At 50.3% G+C, this 22,354-nt stretch overlaps 1 protein-coding gene across 1 annotated transcript in view; it reads right to left on the bottom strand.

Annotated features, from left to right (window-relative positions):
- The window catches only part of SYP (synaptophysin), a 160,845-nt gene extending 139,503 nt beyond the window's left edge, over window positions 1-21,342 (bottom strand). The window contains exon 1 of the mRNA XM_078664521.1: window positions 21,273-21,342. Coding sequence (XP_078520647.1) covers window positions 21,273-21,290 — 18 coding nt within the window. The 5' untranslated portion in view covers window positions 21,291-21,342. The remainder of the gene's footprint in view (window positions 1-21,272) is intronic.
- Between the last annotated feature and the right edge of the window lie 1,012 nt (window positions 21,343-22,354).

Raw genomic sequence — 22,354 nt, 5'->3', positions numbered from 1 at the left:
AATCAAAACACAAGACTGAACCAGACCATCAATCACAGCACATAATAATCCCACCCACCAATCACAACACAAGACAGAACCAGGCCACCAATCACAGCACATGATAAACCCCACCACCAACCACAACACAAGACAGAACCAGGCCATCAATCACATCACCTGATGAACCCCACCACAAATCACATTACATTATAAACTGCACCATCAATCACAACACAAGACAGAAACAGGCCATCAATCACATCACACGATAAACCCCACTACCAATCACAGTGCATTATAAACCACACCACAAATCACAACACAAGACAGAAACAGTCCATCAATCACAACACATGATAAACACCACCACCAATCACAGTGCACTATAAACCACACCACGAATCACAACAAAAGACAGAACCAGGCCATCAATCACAGCACATGATAAACCCCACCACCAATCAGAGTGCATTATAATCTGCCCCATCAATCACAACACAAGACAGAACCAGGCCATCAATCACATAACATGAAAACACCACCACCAATCACAGTGCACTATAAACCACACCATCAATTACAGCACAAGACAGAACCAGGCCATCAATCACAGCACATGATAAGTCCCACCACCAATCACAGCACACGATAAACTCCACCACCAATAACAAAACAAGACAGAACAAGGCCATCAATCACAGCTCACGATAAACCCCACCACCAATCACAGTGCATTATAAACCACACCATCAATCACAACAAAAGACAGAACCAGGCCATCAATCACAGCACATGATCAACCCCACCACCGACCACAACACAAGACAAAACCAAGCCATCAATCACAGCACACGATAAACGCCACCACCAGTGGCAGGTTGCACAAGATAAACGCCACCACCAATCACAGTGCATTATAAACCGCCCCATCAATCACAACACAAGACAGAAACAGTCCATCAATCACAGCACGTGATAAAACCCACCTCCAATGGCAGCACCCACAAGATAAACCCCACCACCAATCACAGTACATTATAAACCGCACCATTAATCACAAGACAGAAACAGGCCATAAATCACAGCACATGATAAACCCACCCACCAAGCACAACAAAAGACAGAACCAGGCCATCAATCACAGCACATGATAAACCCCACGACCAATCACAGTGCATTATAAACCGCACCACCAATCACAACACAAGACAGAACAAGGCCATCAATCACAGCACATGATAAACCCCACTACCCATCACAGTGCATTATAAACCGCACCACCAATCACAACACAAGACAGAACAAGGCCATCAATCACAGCACATGATAAACCCCACCACCATCCACAACACAAGACTGAACCAGCCCATCAATCACCGAACATGATAGACCCACTCACCAATCATAACATAAGAGAGAACCAGCCCATCAATCACAGCACATGATAAACCCATCCATCAGTGGCAGCTAGCACAACATAAACCCCACCACCAATCACAGTGCATTATAAACCACACCACCAATCACAACACAAAACAGAACCAGGCCATCAATCACAGCACATGATAAACCCTACCACCAATCAGAACACAAGACAGAACCAAGCCATCAATCAAAGCACATGATAAACCCCAGCACCAATCACAACACAAGACAGAAGCAGGCCATCAATCACAGCACGTGATAAACCACACCACCAATCAGAGTGCATTATAAACTGCACCATCAATCACAACACAAGACAGAACCAGGCCATCAATCACAACACATGATAAACCCCACCACCAATCAGAACACAAGACAGAACCAGGCCATCAATCACAGCGCGTGAAAAACCCCACCACCAATCACAGCACAAGACAGAACCAGGCCATCAATCACAGCACGTGATAAACCCCACCACCAATCACAACATAAGACAGAACCAGGACATCAATCACAGCACATGATAAACCCCACCACTAATCAGAGTGCATTATAAGCCACGCCACCAATCACAACACAAGACAGAATCAGGAAATCAATCATGGCACATGATAAACCCCACCACCAAAGGCAGCACGCACAAGATAAACCCCACCACCAATCACAGTGCATTATAAACCGCACTATCAATCACAACACAAGACAGAACCAGGCCATCAATCACAGCACATGATAAATGCCACCACCAATCACAACACAAAACAGAACCAGAACATCAATCACACCACATGATCAACCCCACCACCAATCACAACACAAGACATAACCAGCCCATCAATCACAGTACACGTTAAACCCCACCACCAACCACAACACAAGACAGAACCAGGACATCAATCACAGCACATGATAAACCCAACCACCAATGACAGCTCACACAAGATAAACCCCACCAGCAATCACAGTGCATTATAAACCGCACCATCAATCACATATAGGACAGAACCAGGACATCAATCACAGCACATGATAAACCCCATCATCAATCACAACACAAAACTGAACCAGGCCATCAATCACAGTACATGATAAACCCCACCACTAATCACAAAACAAGACAGAACCAGGCCATCAATGACAGCACATTATAAACCCCACCATCAATCACAAAACAATACAGAACCAGGACATCAATCACAGCACATGATAAACCCCACCACCAATGGCAGCTCGCAAAAGATGAAACCCACCACCAATCGCAGTGCATTATAAACCGCAAAATCAATCACAACACAAGACAGAACCAGGCCATCAATCAAAGCACATGATAAATTCTACCACCAATCACAACACAAAACAGAACCAGGCCATCAATCACAGCACATGATAAACCCCACCACCAATCACAACACAAGACAGAACCAGTCCATCAATCACAGCACATGATAAACCCTACCACCAATCAGAACACAAGACAGAACCAAGCCATCAATCAAAGTACATGATAAACCCCAGCACCAATCACAACACAAGACAGAAGCAGGCCATCAATCACAACATATGATAAACCACACCACCAATCAGAGTGCATTATAAACTGCACCATCAATCACAACACAAGACAGAACCAGGCCATTAATCACAACACATGATAAACCCCACCACCAATCAGAACACAAGACAGAACCAGGCCATCAATCACAGCACGTGAAAAACCCCACCACCAATCACAACACAAGACAGAACCAGGCCATCAATCACAGCACATGATAAACCCCACCACCAATCACAACATAAGACAGAACCAGGACATCAATCACAGCACATGATAAACCCCACCACTAATCAGAGTGCATTATAAGCCATGCCACCAATCACAACACAACACAGAATCAGGAAATCAATCATGGCACATGATAAACCCCACCACCAAAGGCAGCACGCACAAGATAAACCCCACCACCAATCACAGTGCATTATAAACCGCACTATCAATCACAACACAAGACAGAACCAGGCCATCAATCACAGCACATGATAAATGCCACCACCAATCACAACACAAGACTGAACCAGAACATCAATCACACCACATGATCAACCCCACCACCAATCACAACACAAGACATAACCAGCCCATCAATCACAGTACACGTTAAACCCCACCACCAACCACAACACAAGACAGAACCAGGACATCAATCACAGCACAAGATAAACCCAACCACCAATGGCAGCTCGCACAAGATAAACCCCACCAGCAATCACAGTGCATTATAAACCGCACCATCAATCACATCATAAGACAGAACTAGGACATCAATCACAGCACATGATAAACCCCATCATCAATCACAACACAAAACACAACCAGGCCATCAATCACAGCACATGATAAACCCCACCGCTAATCTCAAAACAAGACAGAACCAGGCCATCAATCACAACACATGATCAACCCCACCACCAATCACAACACAAGACATAACCAGCCCATCAATCACAGTACACGTTAAACCCCACCACCAACCACAACACAAGACAGAACCAGGACATCAATCACAGCACAAGATAAACCCAACCACCAATGGCAGCTCGCACAAGATAAACCCCACCAGCAATCACAGTGCATTATAAACCGCACCATCAATCACATCATAAGACCGAACTAGGACATCAATCACAGCACATGATAAACCCCATCATCAATCACAACACAAAACAGAACCAGGCCATCAATCACAGCACATTATAAACCCCACCATCAATCACAAAACAAGACATAACCAGGACATCAATCACAGCACATGATAAACCCCACCACCAATGGCAGCTCGCAAAAGATAAAACCCACCACCAATCGCAGTGCATTATAAACCGCAAAATCAATCACAACACAAGACAGAACCAGGCCATCAATCACAGCACACGATGAAGACCACCGCCAATCACAACACAAGACAGAACCAGGTCATCATTCACAGCACCTGATAAACACCACCACCAATCACAGTGCATTATAAACCCCACCATTAATCACAACACAAGACAGACCAGGATATCAATCACAGCACATTAAAAACACTGCATTCAATCACAGCACATGATGAACCCCACCACCAATCACAACACAAGACAGCAACAGGCCATAATCACAGCACATGATAACCCCCACCACCAATCACAACACAAAAGAGAACCAGGCCATCAATCAAAGCACATGATAAAGACCACCATCAATGGCAGCTCGCACAAGATAAACCCCACCACCAATCACAGTGCATTTTAAACAACTGCACCATCAATCACAACACAAGACAGAACCAGGCCATCAATCACAGCACATGATAAATCCCTCCACTAATCACAGTGCATTGAACCCGCACCATCAATCACAACACAAGACAGAATCAGGCCATCAATCACAGCACATGACAAACCCCACCACCAATGGCAGCTCACACAAGATATACCCCACCACCAATCACAGTGCATTATAAACCACACCTTCAATCACAACACAAGACAGAACCAGGCCATCAATCACAGCACATGATAAATGCCACCACCAAACACAGCACAAGACAGAACCAGGCCATCAATCACAACACATGATAAACCCCACCACCAATCTCAACACAAGACAGAACAAGGTCATCAATCACAGCACATGATAAAGACCACCACCAATGGCAGCTCGCACAAGATAAACCCCACCACCAATCACTGTGCATTATAAACCACACAATCAATCACAACACAAGACAAAACCAGGCAATCAATCACAGCACATGATAAATGCCACCACCAATCACAACACAAGACTGAACCAGAACATCAATCACACCACATGATCAACCCCACCACCAATCACAACACAAGACATAACCAGCCCATCAATCACAGTACACGTTAAACCCCACCACCAACCACAACACAAGACAGAACCAGGACATCAATAACAGCACAAGATAAACCCAACCACCAATGGCAGCTCGCACAAGATAAACCCCACCAGCAATCACAGTGCATTATAAACCGCACCATCAAACACATCATAAGACCGAACTAGGACATCAATCACAGCACATGATAAACCCCATCATCAATCACAACACAAAACAGAACCAGGCCATCAATCACAGCACATTATAAACCCCACCATCAATCACAAAACAAGACAGAACCAGGACATCAATCACAGCACATGATAAACCCCACCACCAATGGCAGCTCGCAAAAGATAAAACCCACCACCAATCGCAGTGCATTATAAACTGCAAAATCAATCACAACACAAGAGAGAACTAGGCCATCAATCACAGCATATGATAAACCCCACCACCAATCACAGCACAAGACAGAACCAGGCTATCAATCACAGCACATGATAAACCCCACCACCAATCACAGTGCAATATAAACCCCACCACCAATCACAGTGCATTATAAACCGCACCATTAATCACAACACAAGGCAGAACCAGGCCAAGACACAGACCTAATGGCAACCACAGTACGATATGAACCTTTCTACCAATCACAGAGCATGATAAACCCCACCACCAATGACAGAGCATGATAAACCCCACCACCAATCACAGTGCAAAATAAACCCCACCAACATTCTAAATCGTACCATCAATCACAACACAAGACAGAACCAAGCCATCAATCACAGCACATGATAACCCCACCCCCAATGGCAGCTCGCACAAGATAAACCCCACCACCAATCACAGTGCATTATAACCCGCACCATCAATCACAACACAAGAGAGAACTAGGCCATCAATCACAGCATATGATAAACCCCACCACCAATCACAGCACAAGACAGAACCAGGCTATCAATCACAGCACATGATAAACCCCACCACCAATCACAGTGCAATATAAACCCCACCACCAATCACAGTGCATTATAAACCGCACCATTAATCACAACACAAGGCAGAACCAGGCCATCAATCACAGCACATAATAAACCCAACAACCAATGGCAGCTCGCACAAGATAAACCCCACCACCAATCACAGTGCATTATAACCCGCATCATCAATCACAACACAGGAGAGAACCAGGCCATCGATCACAGCACATGATAAACCCCACCATCAATCACAACACAAGACAGAACCAGGCCATCATGCACAACACCTGATAAACACCACCACCAATCACAACAAAAGACAGAACCAGGCCATCAATCACAGCACGTGATAAACCCCACCACTAATCACAATGCATTATAAACCCCAACACCAATCACAGTGCATTATAAACCGCACCATCAATCACATCATAAGACAGAACCAGGCCATCAATCACAGCACATGATAAACCCCATCATCAATCACAACACAGGACAGAACCAGGCCATCAATCACAGCACCTGAAGAAGACCACCGCCAATCACAACACAAGACAGAACCAGGCCATCATTCACAGCACCTGATAAACACCACCACCAATCACAGTCAATTATAAACCCCACGACCAATCACAGTGCATTATATACCGCACCATCAATCACAACACAAGACAGACCAGGCCATCAATCACAGCACATGATAAACACCACATTCAATCACAGTGCATTATAAACCCCACGACCAATCACAGTGCATTTTAAACCGCACCATCAATCACAACACAAGACTGAACCAGGCCATCAATCACAGCACATGATGAACCCCACCACCAATTACAACACAAGACAGCACCAGGCTACCAATCACAGCACATGATAACCCCCACCACCAATCACAACACAAAAGAGAACCAGGCCATCAATCACAGCACATGATAAATGCCACCACCAAACACAGCACAAGACAGAACCAGGCCATCAATCACAACACATGATAAACCCCACCACCAATCACAACACAAGACAGAACAAGGTCATCAATCACAGCACATGATAAAGACCACCACCAATGGCAGCTCGCACAAGATAAACCCCACCACCAATCACTGTGGATTATAAATCACACAATTAATCACAACACAAGACAGAACCAGGCAATCAATCACAAGACAGAGACCTAACAGCAACCACAGTATGATATGAACCTTTCTACCAATCACAGAGCATGATAAACCCCACCACTCTCACGGAGCATGATAAACCCCACCACCAATCACAGTGCATAATAAACCCCACCACCAATCACAATGCATTTTAAAACGTACCATCAATCACAACACAAGACAGAACCAAGCCATCAATCACAGCACATGATAACCCCACCCCCAATGGCAGCTCGCACAAGTTAAACCCCACCACCAATCACAGTGCATTATAACCCTAACCATCAATCACAACACAAGAGAGAACCAGACCATCAATCACAGCATATGATAAACCCCACCACCAATCACAACACAAGACAGTACCAGGCTATCAATCACAGCACATGATAAACCCCACCACCAATCACAACACAAGACAGAACCAGGCCATCAATCACAGCACATGATAAAGACCACAACCAATGGCATCTCGCACAAGATAAACCGCACCACCAATCACAGTGCATTATAACCCGCATCATCAATAACAACACAGGAAAGAACCAGGCCATCAATCACGGCACATGATAAACCCCACCATCAATCACAACACAAGACAGTTCAGGCCATCAATCACACCACATGATAAACCCCACCACCAATCACAGTGCATTATAAACCCCACCACCAATGGCAGCTCGCACAAGATAAAAGCCACCACCAATCACAGTGCATTATAAACTGCACCATTTTATTTATTGAGTTTGTAGAGCGCGACAGTTACCCGTGAGTGTTTCCCGGCGCTAATTGACCAAAAGCAACCTGACACCAAACAGAAAAAGAAAACTAATGATTAAAGAGCCAGGTCTTTACTGTTCTTCGAAAACAAGCATGGCTGTCCGCCATATGAATAGCCAGAGGGAGGGAGTTCCAAAGTTTGGGTCCTAGATAAGAAAAGGCACTACCACCCATTCTGGACAGTCTAAACTTGGGTACACAGAAGAGGTATTGAGAAGAAGAGCGGAGCGAGCTAAAAGGAACATAGGGCTTAACAAGAGACTGAAGGTATAGGGGAGCAACACCCGCCTTAATCTTGTGCATGTAACTGAGGGCCATGAACTTTACACGGCTTTCGATGCGGAGCCAATGGAGTTCCCTCAGACGCTCCGTGATGTGGTCTGTTTTTCGATAGCCGCAGAGGAGCCGAGCAGCGGCGTTCTGAACTAATTGGAGGCGGCGAGTGACCGCCTTGGTAGACCCCAGATAGAGTACATTGCCATAGTCCAGTCTGGAGGTCACCAAGGCGTCAACCACAGATCTACGGGTGTCCGAGGGAAGCATCAGGAAGACTTTTCTGAGCCACCGCAGGATGGTAAAGCAGGTGGCTGCTACCTTGTTGGCTTGGTCCTTCATGGATAACCCCTTGTCGATGGTCACTCCGAGGTTACGCACACGGTCGGACGGGACCGGCAAGGCACCCATGGCAGAAGGCCAATGCCTCGGGCTCCAGAGATCTGGTTTGTTGCCCAACAACAGGACCTCCGTTTTCCCGCCTTTTAATTTAAGCAGGTTGCTGTTCATCCAGCAAGCTATGTCGCTGAGTCCTGTTTGCAAATGGGATGGCAGAGTGGGATCAGCATGAGATAGGGAAAAAGCAATTTGTGAATCATCGGCGTAAGTGAATAAATTCAGCCCAGATTTTTGAGCAATATGAGCCAAGGGGGTAACATAAAGATTGAACAAACGAGGACTCAGAATAGAACCCTGGGGTACACCGTGAGGGGAAGAATACATTTAGAAGTGGATGAGAGGGAAAAAATTTGAAAGGTCCGATCCTTCAACAAGGACGAGAGCCAATCCAAGGCTTTACCCCCAATGCCAATGTTCGCAAGGGCTCTGATGAGGATGTCATGGGATACAGTATCAAATGCTGCACTGAGATCAAGCAATATCAGTGCAGCCGTTTCCCCTCGATCCAGAAGCAGGCGTAGATTTTCAGTCACACCTAAGTGAGTAGTCTCGGTGGAAAATCCCGGGCGAAAGCCGGACTGAGAAGGGTGTAATAAGTTGTTGAGCGCAACGTATTGGGACAAGTGTACGTGAATATGTCTCTCCAGGATTTTAGTAAAAATAGGCAATAAAGAAATGGGACGATAATTGGAGGGAACATTGGGATCAGCAGTGGGTTGTTTCAAGAGTAGAGTGACCATAGCATGCTTCCAGCAGCTGGGAACAGTAGCGGAATTTAGAGAGTGATTAAGCAGCGTACAGATGGTAGAAAGCTGGGGGAGGTCCAAGGAGCATAGTATGGAGGGAGGCACCGGATCCAATGGTGAACCTGACTTAACCTTGCTCATGGTCTCCAAGAGGGTTGAAGGAAGGAAATCAGGCCAGACCAGAAGTGGAACCGATGGCTGTGTTAGAGAGGTCATCAATCACAACACAAGACAGAACCAGGACGTCAATCACAGCACATGATAAATCCTACCACCAATCATGGTGCATTATAAACCGCGAATAAACAAAGTGGAATCCACTCAAGGTGATAGTGATCTCTAGAGTGATGGGGAACACACAATGTTGTTTAAATGCCCCTCACACACCAACAGGCCCCTTGGTGTCATGCTTCATCATCGGGGCCTTCGCACCCCTCTACGGAATGCGGCGTGCTACGACTCGCGAATACGCAGGAGCACTTGACGTGAACTAAGTGTGGGGGTGTGTGTTTTTACAAAAGAGTGAGTGAGGTGAGGTGAAAAAAGGTGAGTAGTTAAAAAATACCTGGCACGTGGGAGAAAAAAACTTTATTAAATCCCCGGCTGGTATTATTTAATAACATTGTGTGTTCCCCATCACTCTAGAGATCACTATCACCTTGAGTGGATTCCACTTTGTTTATTCGCATGACTCGGGAGACTGAATCCACTGACTCTCTCTCTCCCCCCTCTTGTTAAAATTTGCATTATAAACCGCACCATCAATCACAGTACAAGACAGAACCAGCCCATCAAACACAGCACACTTTAAACCCCACCACCAATCACAACACAAGACGGAATCAGGAAATCAATCACACCACATGATAAACCCCACCACCAATCAGAGTGCATTATAAACCACAACATCAATCACAGCACAATACAGAACCAGGCCATCAATCACAGCACATGATAAACCCCACCACCAATCACAGTGCATTATAAAGCGCACCACCAATCACAACACAAGACAGAACAAGGCCATCAATCAAAGTACATGATAAACCCCACCACCAATCACAACACAAGACAGAACCAGGCCATCAATTACAGAACATGATAAACCTACCCGCAAATCACAACACAAGACAGAACCAGGCCATCAATCAAAGCACATGATAAACCCCACCACCAATCAGAACACAAGACAGAACCAAGCCATCAATCAAAGCACATGATAAACCCACTACCAATCAAAACACAACACAGAACCAGGCCATCAATCACAACACATGATAAACCCCACCACCAATCAGAGTGCATTATAAACTGCACCATCAATCACAACACAAGACAGAACCAGGCCATCAATCACTGCACGTGAAAAACCCCAGCACCAATCACAACACAACACAGAACCAGGCCATCAATCACAGCACATGATAAACCTACCAACAATCACAACATAATACATAACCAGGACATCAATCACAGCACATGATAAACCCCACCGCCAATCACAGTGCATTATAAACCACACCACCAATCACAACACAAGATGGAATCAGGAAATCAATCACGGCACATGATGAACCCCACCACCAATGGCAGCTCGCAAAAGATAAACCCCACCACCAATCACAGTGCATTATAAACCGTACTATCAATCACAACACAAGACAGAACCAGCCCATCAATCACAGCATATGATGAATGCCACCACCAATCACAAAACAAGACAGAACTAGGCCATCAATCACTGCACATGATAAACCCAACCACCAATCACAACACAAGACAGAACCAGGACATCAATCACAGCACATGATAAACCCCACCACCAATCACAACACAAGACAGAACCAGCCCATCAATCACAGCACACTTTAAACCCCACCACCAATCACAACACAAGACAGAACCAGGCCATCAATCACAGCACATAATAAAGACCACCATCAATCACAACACAAGACAGAACCAGGGCATCAATCACAGCACATGATAAAGACCACCACCAATTACAACACAAGACGGAATCAGGAAATCAATCATGGCACATGATAAACCCCACCACCAATGGCAGCTCGCACAAGATAAACCCCACCACCAATCGCAGTGTATTATAGACCCCACCATCAATCAGAACACAAGAGAGAACCAAGCCATCAATCAAAGCACACGATAAACCCCACCACCAATCACAACACAAGACAGAACCAGGCCATCAATCACAACATATGATAAACCCAACCACCAATCAGAGTGCATTAAAAAATTGCACCATCAATCACAACACAACACAGAACCAGGCCATCAATCACAGCACATGATAAACCCCACCGCCAATCACAGTGCATTATAAACCACACCAACAATCACAACACAAGACGGAATCAGGAAATCAATCATGGCACATGATAAACCCCACCACCAATGGCATCTCGCACAAGATAAACCCCACCACCAATCGCAGTGCATTATAAACCGTACTATCAATCACAACGCAAGACAGAACCAGGCCATCAATCACAGCACATGAGGAATGCCACCACCAATCACAAAACAAGACAGAACTAGGCCATCAATCACTGCACATGATAAAACCAACCACCAATCACAACACAAGACAGAACCAGGACATCAATCACAGCACATGATAAACCCCACCACCAATCACAACACAAGACAGAACCAGCCCATAAATCACAGCCCACTTTAAACCCCACCACCAATCACAACACAACACAGAACCAGGCCATCAATCACAGCACATGATAAAGACCACCATCAATCACAACACAAGACAGAACCAGGCCATCAATCACAGCACACGATAAAGACCACCACCAATCACAACACAAGACGGAATCAGGAAATCAATCATGGCACATGATAAACCCCACCACCAATCGCAGTGCATTATAAACCCCACCATAAATCAGAACACAAGAGAGAACCAAGCCATCAATCAAAGCACATGATAAACCCCACCACCAATCACAACACAAGACAGAACCAGGCCATCAATCACAACACATGATAAACCCCACCACCACTCACAGTACATTACAAAGCGCACCACCAATCACAACACAAGACAGAACAAGTCCATCAATCACAGAACATGATAAACCTACCCACCAATCACAACACAAGACAGAACATAGGCCATCAATCACAGAACATGATAAACCTACCCACCAATCACAACACAAGACAGAACCAGGCCATCAATCACAGCACATGATAAACCCCACCATCAATCAGAGTGCATTATAAATTGCACCATCAATCACAACACAAGACATAAGCAGGCCATCAATCACAGCACATGATAAACCCCACCACCAATCAGAACACAATTCAGAACCAAGTCATCAATCAAAGCACATGATAAACCCCACCACCAATCACAACACAACACAGAACCAGGCCATCAATCACAACATATGATAAACCCCACCACCAATCAGAATACAAGACAGAAACAAGCCATCAATCAAAGCACATGATAAACCCCACCACCAATCACAACACAACACAGAACCAGGCCATCAATCACAGAACATGATAAAACTACCCACCAATCACAACACGAAACAGAACCAGGCCATCAATCACAGAACATGATGAACCTACCCACCAATCACAACACAAGACAGAACCAGGCCATCAATCACAGCACATGATAAACCCCACCATCAATCAGAGTGCATTATAAATTGCACCATCAATCACAACACAAGACATAACCAGGCCATCAATCACAGCACATGATAAACCCCACCACCAATCACAACACAAGGCAGAACCAGTCCATCAATCACAGCACATGATAAACCCCACTGCCAATCACAGTGCATTATAAACCACACCACCAATCACAACACAAGACGGAATCAGGAAATCAATCACGGCACATGATACACCCCACCACAAATGGCAGCTTACACAAGATAATCACCACCACCAATCGCTGTGCATTATAAACCGTACTATCAATCACAACACAAGACAGAACCAGGCCATCAAGCAAAGCACATGATAAATTCTACCACCAATCAGAACACAAGGCAGAACCAAGTCATCAATCAAAGCACATGATAAACCCAACCACCAATCACAACACAACACAGAACCAGGCCATCAATCACAACATATGATAAACCCCACCACCAATCAGAATACAAGACAGAAACAGGCCATCAATCAAAGCACATGATAACCCCCACCACCAATCACAACACAACACACAACCAGGCCATCAATCACAACACATGATAAACCCCACCACCAATCACAACACAACACACAACCAGGCCATCAATCACAACACATGATAAACCCCACCACCAATCAGAGTGCATGATAAACCCCACCACCAATCAGAACACAAGACACAACCAAACCATCAATCACGGCACATGATAAACCCCACCACAAATGGCAGCTTGCACAAGATAAACCCCACCACCAATCGCAGTGCATTATGAACCGTACTATCAATCACAACACAAGACAGAACCAGGCCATCAATCAAAGCACATGATAAATGCCACCACCAATTACAACACAAGACAGAACCAGGCCATCAATCACAGCACATGATAAACCCCACCACCAATCAGAGTGCATTATAAACTAAACCATCAATGACAACACAAGACAGAAACAGGCCACCAATCACAGCACTTGATAAACCCCACCACCAATCACAACCCAACACAGAACCAGGCCATCAATCACAACACATGATAAACCCCACCACCAATCAGAACACAAGACAGAACCAGGCCATCAATCACAACACATGATAAATCCCACCACCAATCAGAGTGCATTATAAACTAAACCATCAATCACAACACAAGACAGAACCAGGCCATCAATCACAACACATGATAAACCCCACCACCAATCAGAACATGAGACAGAATTAAGCCGTCAATAAAAGCACATGATAAATCCAACCAGCAATCACAAAACAACACAGAACCAGGCCATCAGTCACAGCACATGATAAACCCCACCGCCAATCACAACATAATACAGAACCAGGACATCAATCACAGCACATGATAAACCCCACCACCAATCGCTGTGCATTATAAACCACAACATCAATCACAACACAAGACAGAACCAGGCCATCAATCACGGCACAAGATAAACCCCACCACCAATCGCAGTGCATTATAAACCGTACTATCAATCACAATACAAGACAGAACCAGCCCATCAATCACAGCACTCTTTAAACCCCACCACCAATCACAACACAAGACGGAATCAGGAAATCAATCACGGCACATGATGAATGCCACCACCAATCACAAAAAAAGACAGAACTAACCCATCAATCACAGCACATGATAAACCCCATCACCAATCAGAGTGCATTATAAATTGCACCACCAATCACAACAAAATTAGATTCCCACCACCAACTTCAGCACAAAATAGGCCCCTACAATCAGCCGCTGCTCACAACTCACCCCACCCCACCCCCAGCAGAAGACAGGCCTCCATCTTGAGCCACAGCACATGGACCGACGTCTGCGCAGAATCTCAGCACAGCACCAGCCCCCCCCCAACCCCCCCCCCCCCCCCCCAGCCGAGAGACCCCGAGCGCCAGGCGTGCACCGCAGGGGCCGCCCTTCATGTAACCCTGAGGCTGGAGGCAGAGAGGGGCCCTTACCCGCCACAGACCCGGTGCTGGGCACCTCTCCCCCCCCCCGCATGTCTGACCCCCCCTCCCTCGGAGGCCTGGCGTGCCCTGTGCTCCCTGCGGCAGCGTCCGTGGCCCTGAGGGGTCTGAGCTGACGAGCCCCCGCTGCAGCGGATATCGAGAGGCGACGGCCTCTGCTGCAACCCGCCGATGATGCAGCAAACTGAGGAGGCGCTGCTGCAGTGACAGGACCAGGCCCTGCTGCAGTGAGACAAGACCCCGAGGTAGTGAGCTGAGGAGACCCCGAGGCAGGGAGCTGAGGAGGCCCTGCTGCAGTGAGAGGACCGGGCCCTGCTGCAGGGAGAGGACCGGGCCCTGCTGCAGTGACAGGACCAGGCCCTGCTGCAGTGACAGGACCGGGCCCTGCTGCAGTGACAGGACCGGGCCCTGCTGCAGTGAGAGGACCGGGCCCTGCTGCAGTGAGAGGACCGGGCCCTGCTGCAGTGACAGGACCAGGCCCTGCTGCAGTGAGAGGACCGGGCCCTGCTGCAGGGAGAGGACCCGGCCCTGCTGCAGTGACAGGACCGGGCCCTGCTGCAGTGACAGGACCGGGCCCTGCTGCAGTGAGAGGACCGGGCCCTGCTGCAGTGAGAGGACCGGGCCCTGCTGCAGTGACAGGACCAGGCCCTGCTGCAGTGAGAGGACCGGGCCCTGCTGCAGGGAGACAAGACCCCGAGGTAGTGAGCTGAGGAGGCCCTGATGCAGGGAGCTGATGAATCTCACTCCAGCGAGCTCCAGCCCCTAGTGCTGTGAGATAGCGCCTTGAAGTAAGGCAGAGACCCCCCACAGCAAGGGGCCCCGGCTGCAATGAGCTAACAAGGGGGAGACCCCTACCTTTGACTGCTGAGCACCCTGCAATGAAATGCAACGACCCCTGCTTGAGGTAACGACCCCTGCTTGAGGCAGCGACCCCTGCTTGAGGTAACGACCCCTGCTTGAGGCAGCGACCCCTGCTTGAGGCAACGACCCCTGCCTGAGGCAACGACCCCTGCCTGAGGCAACGACCAGTGCTTGAGGTAACGACCCCTGCTTGAGGCAGCGACCCCTGCTTGAGGCACCGACCCCTGCTTGAGGCAACGACCCGTGCTTCAGTGAGGCGGTGAACCGCTCCAGTAGGGCTCTGACGCCCCCTCCCCCACCGCTGCTGAACCCCCTGTCGTTTTGCCTCCCTGGCCGGGGCCCCCTGTGCTCAGGGCCCTCTCCTGCAGTGCCCCTGGTTCGTGACCCCCCCCCCCCCCCCTGAGCCCCGTCATAGCAGTGAACGCCGTGTGGTTGCCAGGACCACTGGAACTGGGTGATTCTGTGACTAAAGCGTTTTCCGCACAATTAGGGATTTGCCACTTAACCCATCCTCTGCTACTGAATCTGCAGATGGTAACAAAAATGTTACTAACTTAAATGGATCGAAAGGTACTAAACACCCAGCAATGTGTTGCAGTGAAGTGGGAGGCCTCATGCAAAGGTTGGAAGGGGGGTCCCTTTTCTGTTGCCTTCTGCTGCACTTGGTTGTCAAACTGGCACTATGGAGGTGAAATCTTAACCTGTCTAAAACTGACAAGATAAAGAAGTAAAACTATCACAAAATGTAACACATTCAATCGTATAATTTGCATTTTCTGCCCTAGAACTTAGTCAACCCTGTCGCTTAATTTGGACCTCCCCTGCAGCATAATTCCAGTGGCCCCATGAATAGACTCTGGGTCTGGATGCGGCCACAGGCCTCACTTTACCCATCACCCGAGCTGAATACCAGGCTCAAGCTCTCTCTGTGCCCCTCTCCATGGTACTGAATGCCCCTCCTGCCCTCCATGTCCCTCTGTCCCTGGTGCTGAATGTCCCTCCTGCCCTCCATGTGCCTCTGTCCCTGGTGCTGAATGTCCCCTCCTGCCCCCCATGTGCCTCTGTCCATGGTGCTGAATGCCCCTCCTGCCCTCTATGTCCCCTCTCCATGGTGCTGAATGTCCCCTCCTGCCCTCCATGTCCCCCTGTCCCTGGTCTGAATGTCCCTCCTGCCCTCCATGTGCCCCTCTCCATGGTGCTGAATGTCCTCTCCTGCCCTCCATGTGCCTCTGTCCCTGGTGCTGAATGTCCCCTCCATGTGTCTCTGTCCATGGTTCTGAATTTCCCTCCTGCCCTCCATGTGTCTCTTTCCCTGGTGCTGAATGTCCCCTCCTGCCCTCCACGTGTCTCTGTCCCTGGCCTGAATGTCCCTCCTGCCCTCCATGTCCCTCTGTCCCTGGTCTGAATGCCCCTCCTGCCCTCCATGTGCCCCTGTCTCTGGTTCTGAATGTCCCTCCTGCCCTCCATGTGCCTCTGTCCCTGGTGCTGAATGTCCCTCCCCCTCCATGTCCCTCTGTCCCTGGTCTGAATGTCCCTCCTGCCCTCCATGTGCCTCTGTCCCTGGTCTGAATGTCTCCTCCTGCCCTCCATGTGCCCCTGTCCCTGGTCTGAATGTCCCTCCTGCCCTCCATGTGTCTCTGTCCCTGGTCTGAATGTCCCTCCTGCCCTCCATGTGTCTCTGTCCATGGTGCTGAATGTCCCTCCTGCCCTCCATGTGCCTCTGTCCCTGGTCTGAATGTCCCCTCCTGCCCTCCATGTGCCTCTGTCACTGGTCTGAATGTCCCTCCTGCCCTCCATGTGTCTCTGTCCCTGGTGCTGAATGTCCCTCCTGCCCTCCATGTGCCCCTCTCCATGGTGCTGAATGTCCCTCCTGCCCTCCATGTCCCTCTGTCCCTGGTCTGAATGTCCCCTGCTGCCCTCCATGTGCCCCTGTCCCTGGTGCTGAATGTCCCTCCTGCCCTCCATGTCCCCCTGTCACTGGTCTGAATGTCCCCTCCTGCCCTCCATGTGCCCCTCTCCATGGTGCTGAATGTCCCCTCCTGCCCTCCATGTGCCCCTGTCCCTGGTCTGAATGTCCCTGCTGCTCTCCATGTGCCTCTGTACATGGTTCTGAATGTCCCTCCTGCCCTCCATGTGTCTCTTTCCCTGGTGCTGAATGTCCCTCCTGCCCTCCATGTGTCTCTGTCCATGGTCTGAATGTCCCTCCTGCCCTCCATGTCCTTCTGTCCCTGGTCTGAAAGTCCCTCCTGCCCTCCATGTCCCCTCTCCATGGTGCTGAATGTCCCCTCCTGCCCTACATGTCCCCCTGTCCCTGATCTGAATGTCCCTCCTGCCCTCCATGTGCCTCTGTCCCTGGTATGAATGTCCCTCCTGCCCTCCATGTGCCTCTGTTCCTGGTCTGAATGTCCCCTCCTGCCCTCCATGTGTCTCTGTCCCTGGTCTGAATGTCCCCTCCTGCCCTCCATGTGCCTCTGTCCCTGGTCTGAATGTCCCTCCTGCCCTCCATGTGTCTCTGTCCCTGGTCTGAATGTCCCTCCTGCCCTCCATGTGTCTCTGTCCTTGGTCTGAATGTCCCTCCTGCCCTCCATGTGCCTCTGTCTCTGGTGCTGAATGTCCCTCCTGCCCTCCATGTGCCTCTGTCCCTGGTCTGAATGTCCCCTCCTGCCCTCCATGTGCCCCTGTCCCTGGTCTGAATGTCCCTCCTGCCCCCCATGTGCCTCTGTCCCTGGTCTGAATGTCCCCTCCTGCCCTCCATGTGCCCCTCTCCATGGTTCTGAATGTCCCTCCTTCCCTCCATGTGTCTCTGTCCCTGGTGCTGAATGTCCCCTCCTGCCCTCCATGTCCCTCTGTCCCTGGTCTGAATGTCCCCTCCTGCCCTCCATGTGCCCCTCTCCATGCTGCTGAATGTCCCTCCTGCCCTCCATGTCCACCTGTCCCTGGTCTGAATGTCCCCTCCTGCCCTCCATGTGCCCCTCTCCATGGTGCTGAATGTCCCTCCTGCCCTCCATGTCCCCCTGTCCCTGGTCTGAATGTCCCCTCCTGCCCTCCATGTGCCCCTCTCCATGGTGCTGAATGTCCCTCCTGCCCTCCATGTGCCCCTCTCCATGGTTCTGAATGTCCCTCCTTCCCTCCATGTGTCTCTGTCCCTGGTGCTGAATGTCCCCTCCTGCCCTCCATGTGCCCCTCTCCATGGTTCTGAATGTCCCTCCTGCCCTTCATGTGTCTCTGTCCCTGGTGCTGAATGTCCCCTCCTGCCCTCCATGTCCCTCTGTCCCTGGTCTGAATGTCCCTCCTGCCCTCCATGTGCCTCTGTCACTGGTCTGAATGTCCCCTCCTGCCCTCCATGTGCCTCTGTCCATGGTGCTGAATGTCCCTCCTGCCCTCCATGTGCCCCTGTCTCTGGTGCTGAATGTCCCTCCTGCCCTCCATGTGCCTCTGTCACTGGTCTGAATGTCCCCTCCTGCCCTCCATGTGCCTCTGTCCATGGTGCTGAATGTCCCCTCCTGCCCTGCACGTGCCTCTGTCACTGGTGCTGAATGTCCCTCCTGCCCTCCATGTGCCCCTCTCCATGGTTCTGAATGTCCCTCCTGCCCTCCATGTGCCTCTGACCCTGGTGCTGAATGTCCCTCCTTCCCTCCATGTGCCTCTGTCACTGGTCTGAATGTCCCTCCTGCCCTCCATGTGCCCCTCTCCATGGTTCTGAATGTCCCTCCTGCCCTCCATGTCCGTCTGTCCCTGGTCTGAATGTCCCTCCTGCCCTCCATGTGCCTCTGTCCCTGGTGCTGAATGTCCCTCCTGCCCTCCATGTGTCTCTGTCCCTGGTGCTGAATGTCCCTCCTGCCCTCCATGTGCCTCTGACCCTGGTGCTGAATGTCCCTCCTGCCCTCCATGTGTCTCTGTCCATGGTGCTGAATGTCCCTCCTTCCCTCCATGTGTCTCTGTCACTGGTCTGAATGTCCCTCCTGCCCTCCATGTGCCTCTGTCCCTGGTGCTGAATGTCCCTCCTGCCCTCCATGTGCCTCTGTCCCTGGTGCTGAATGTCCCTCCTGCCCTCCATGTGTCTCTGTCCCTGGTGCTGAATGTCCCTCCTGCCCTCCATGTCCGTCTGTCCCTGGTGCTGAATGTCCCTCCTGCCCTCCATGTGCCTCTGTCCCTGGTGCTGAATGTCCCTCCTGCCCTCCATGTGTCTCTGTCCCTGGTGCTGAATGTCCCTCCTGCCCTCCATGTCCGTCTGTCCCTGGTGCTGAATGTCCCTCCTGCCCTCCATGTGCCTCTGTCCCTGGTGCTGAATGTCCCTCCTGCCCTCCCTGTGTCTCTGTCTAGTGATAGATGGAGGTTGGTGCGACTCTACCTGTGCCCCCCCTTCTCATTCGCATGCGGGGGCATCCGCACCTCTGCTGCCCCCCAACTTCCCCTTGGACCCCTCCACCCGCGGCTCTTCGCTCTGCCCCCCCCCCCCCCCCGGCCTCATGCCCCACAGCCCCCCCCCATCCTTCGGTGAGGGTGCATTCCCACAGCTGCCCCTGGTGAACCCACCCCCCTCAGGCGAGTACCCCCCTCCCCCGGGTGTACCCTCTGAGCGTCGGTGCTCTGTCTCGGTCCGACACCCCCCACCCACCCGCCGCACCCCCCCCCCCCCCCCGACGCATCCCCCCCATGACACACCTCGACGACCAGCGATTCACCGCAGCCCTCGCGCCAGGGTCATTCCAGCCACCCCAGTGCACCCTCCTCTTCCCTCCCCCCACCCCTTTTCACCCTCTTGCCCCATCTCCACCCTCCTGCCCCTCCCTACCCCAGTGCACCCTCTTGTTCCCTCCCCGCCCCTTTATCACCCTCCTGCACCTCCTGTTTCACCCCCTCGTACAGCCGTCTGCCCCACCCTACCCCATAGCACCCTCCGCCACCTCTCTGGCTCCCTTTTGCCCCATCCCCACCCTGTCGTTCCATCCCGCCCCCGTCCCCCCGGCATGGCCCCCTTGCCCTCAGCCCCCCCTCGTGCCCCCGGCCCCCAGCCCGTCCCCCCCAACAGGCCCCCGGCCCCCCCTCCTGCCCCCCCGGCCCCCCCGGCCCCTCACCTGGTTCAGCACATCCATGTCTGCTGTGGAACGGGTGAAGGCGGCTCTGCGGGGGCGGAGGGGGGGTTTATCTGCAGCAGCCGGAGAGGAGGAGGAGGAGGGACTGAGGATGGAGGGGGGGGCTGAGGAGGGGGGGGGGGCTGAGGAGGAGGAGGAGGGACTGAGGATGGAGGGGGGGGGGCTGAGGATGGAGGGGGGGGCAGAGGAGGAGGAGAGGGGGGGCCGAGGAGGGAGAGATCAGCAGCTCCACGTCACAGGGAGGGGGCGGGGGGAGGACACCATCTTGGTGACTGGCAGAGGGATGGAGACGGAAAATGGAGGACAAGGGGGGGGCAGACCAACAAAAAATGGAGGGGGGGGCACCCTAAAAACCCGAGCAAAGGACGGGGGTCGTGTGTGCTCTGCGTGTGTATGTGCCTCCCTGAGGGGGGGGGGGCGGTGTTTATAGGCAGGGATGGATTCGTGTCTAGGGTGCGTTTGTAAGGACGCCTGTGTGTGTTGTAAGATACATATATACACGCCTAAGAGGCCCGTGAACATGTCTGCATGTGTGTGCGCCCGGGGGGCTCCGTGATTTGCACAAGTCTGCGAGGGGGTGGATGGGGGGGTCTCTGTAGTGCCTTTTCTACAGAGGTGCGAATGTTCGAGGGTGGGTCTGAAGGGAAGTCTGCTTCCGATATGATGTGTGTGAGCGTGTCATTTGTGTGATATAATGTGTGTGTGTGTCATTTGTGTGATATAATGTGTGTGTGTCATTTGTGTGATATAATGTGTGTGTGTCATTTGTGTGATATAATGTGTGTGTGTGTCATTTGTGTGATATAATGTGTGTGTGTGTCATTTGTGTGATATAATGTGTGTGTGTGTCATTTGTGTGATGTGATGTGTGTGAGCGTGTCATTTGTGTGATATGATGTGTGTGTGTCATTTGTGTGATATAATGTGTGTGTGTCATTTGTGTGATGTGATGTGTGTGTGTGTGTCATTTGTGTGATATGATGTGTGTGTGTCATTTGTGTGATATAATGTGTGTGTGTGTGTGTCATTTGTGTGATGTGATGTGTGTGTGTGTGTCATTTGTG

Source organism: Lissotriton helveticus, chromosome 10 (genome assembly GCF_964261635.1).
Source record: "Lissotriton helveticus chromosome 10, aLisHel1.1, whole genome shotgun sequence".
Lineage (NCBI taxonomy): Eukaryota > Metazoa > Chordata > Amphibia > Caudata > Salamandridae > Lissotriton > Lissotriton helveticus.
This window is presented reverse-complemented; position numbering and strand designations above follow the sequence as displayed.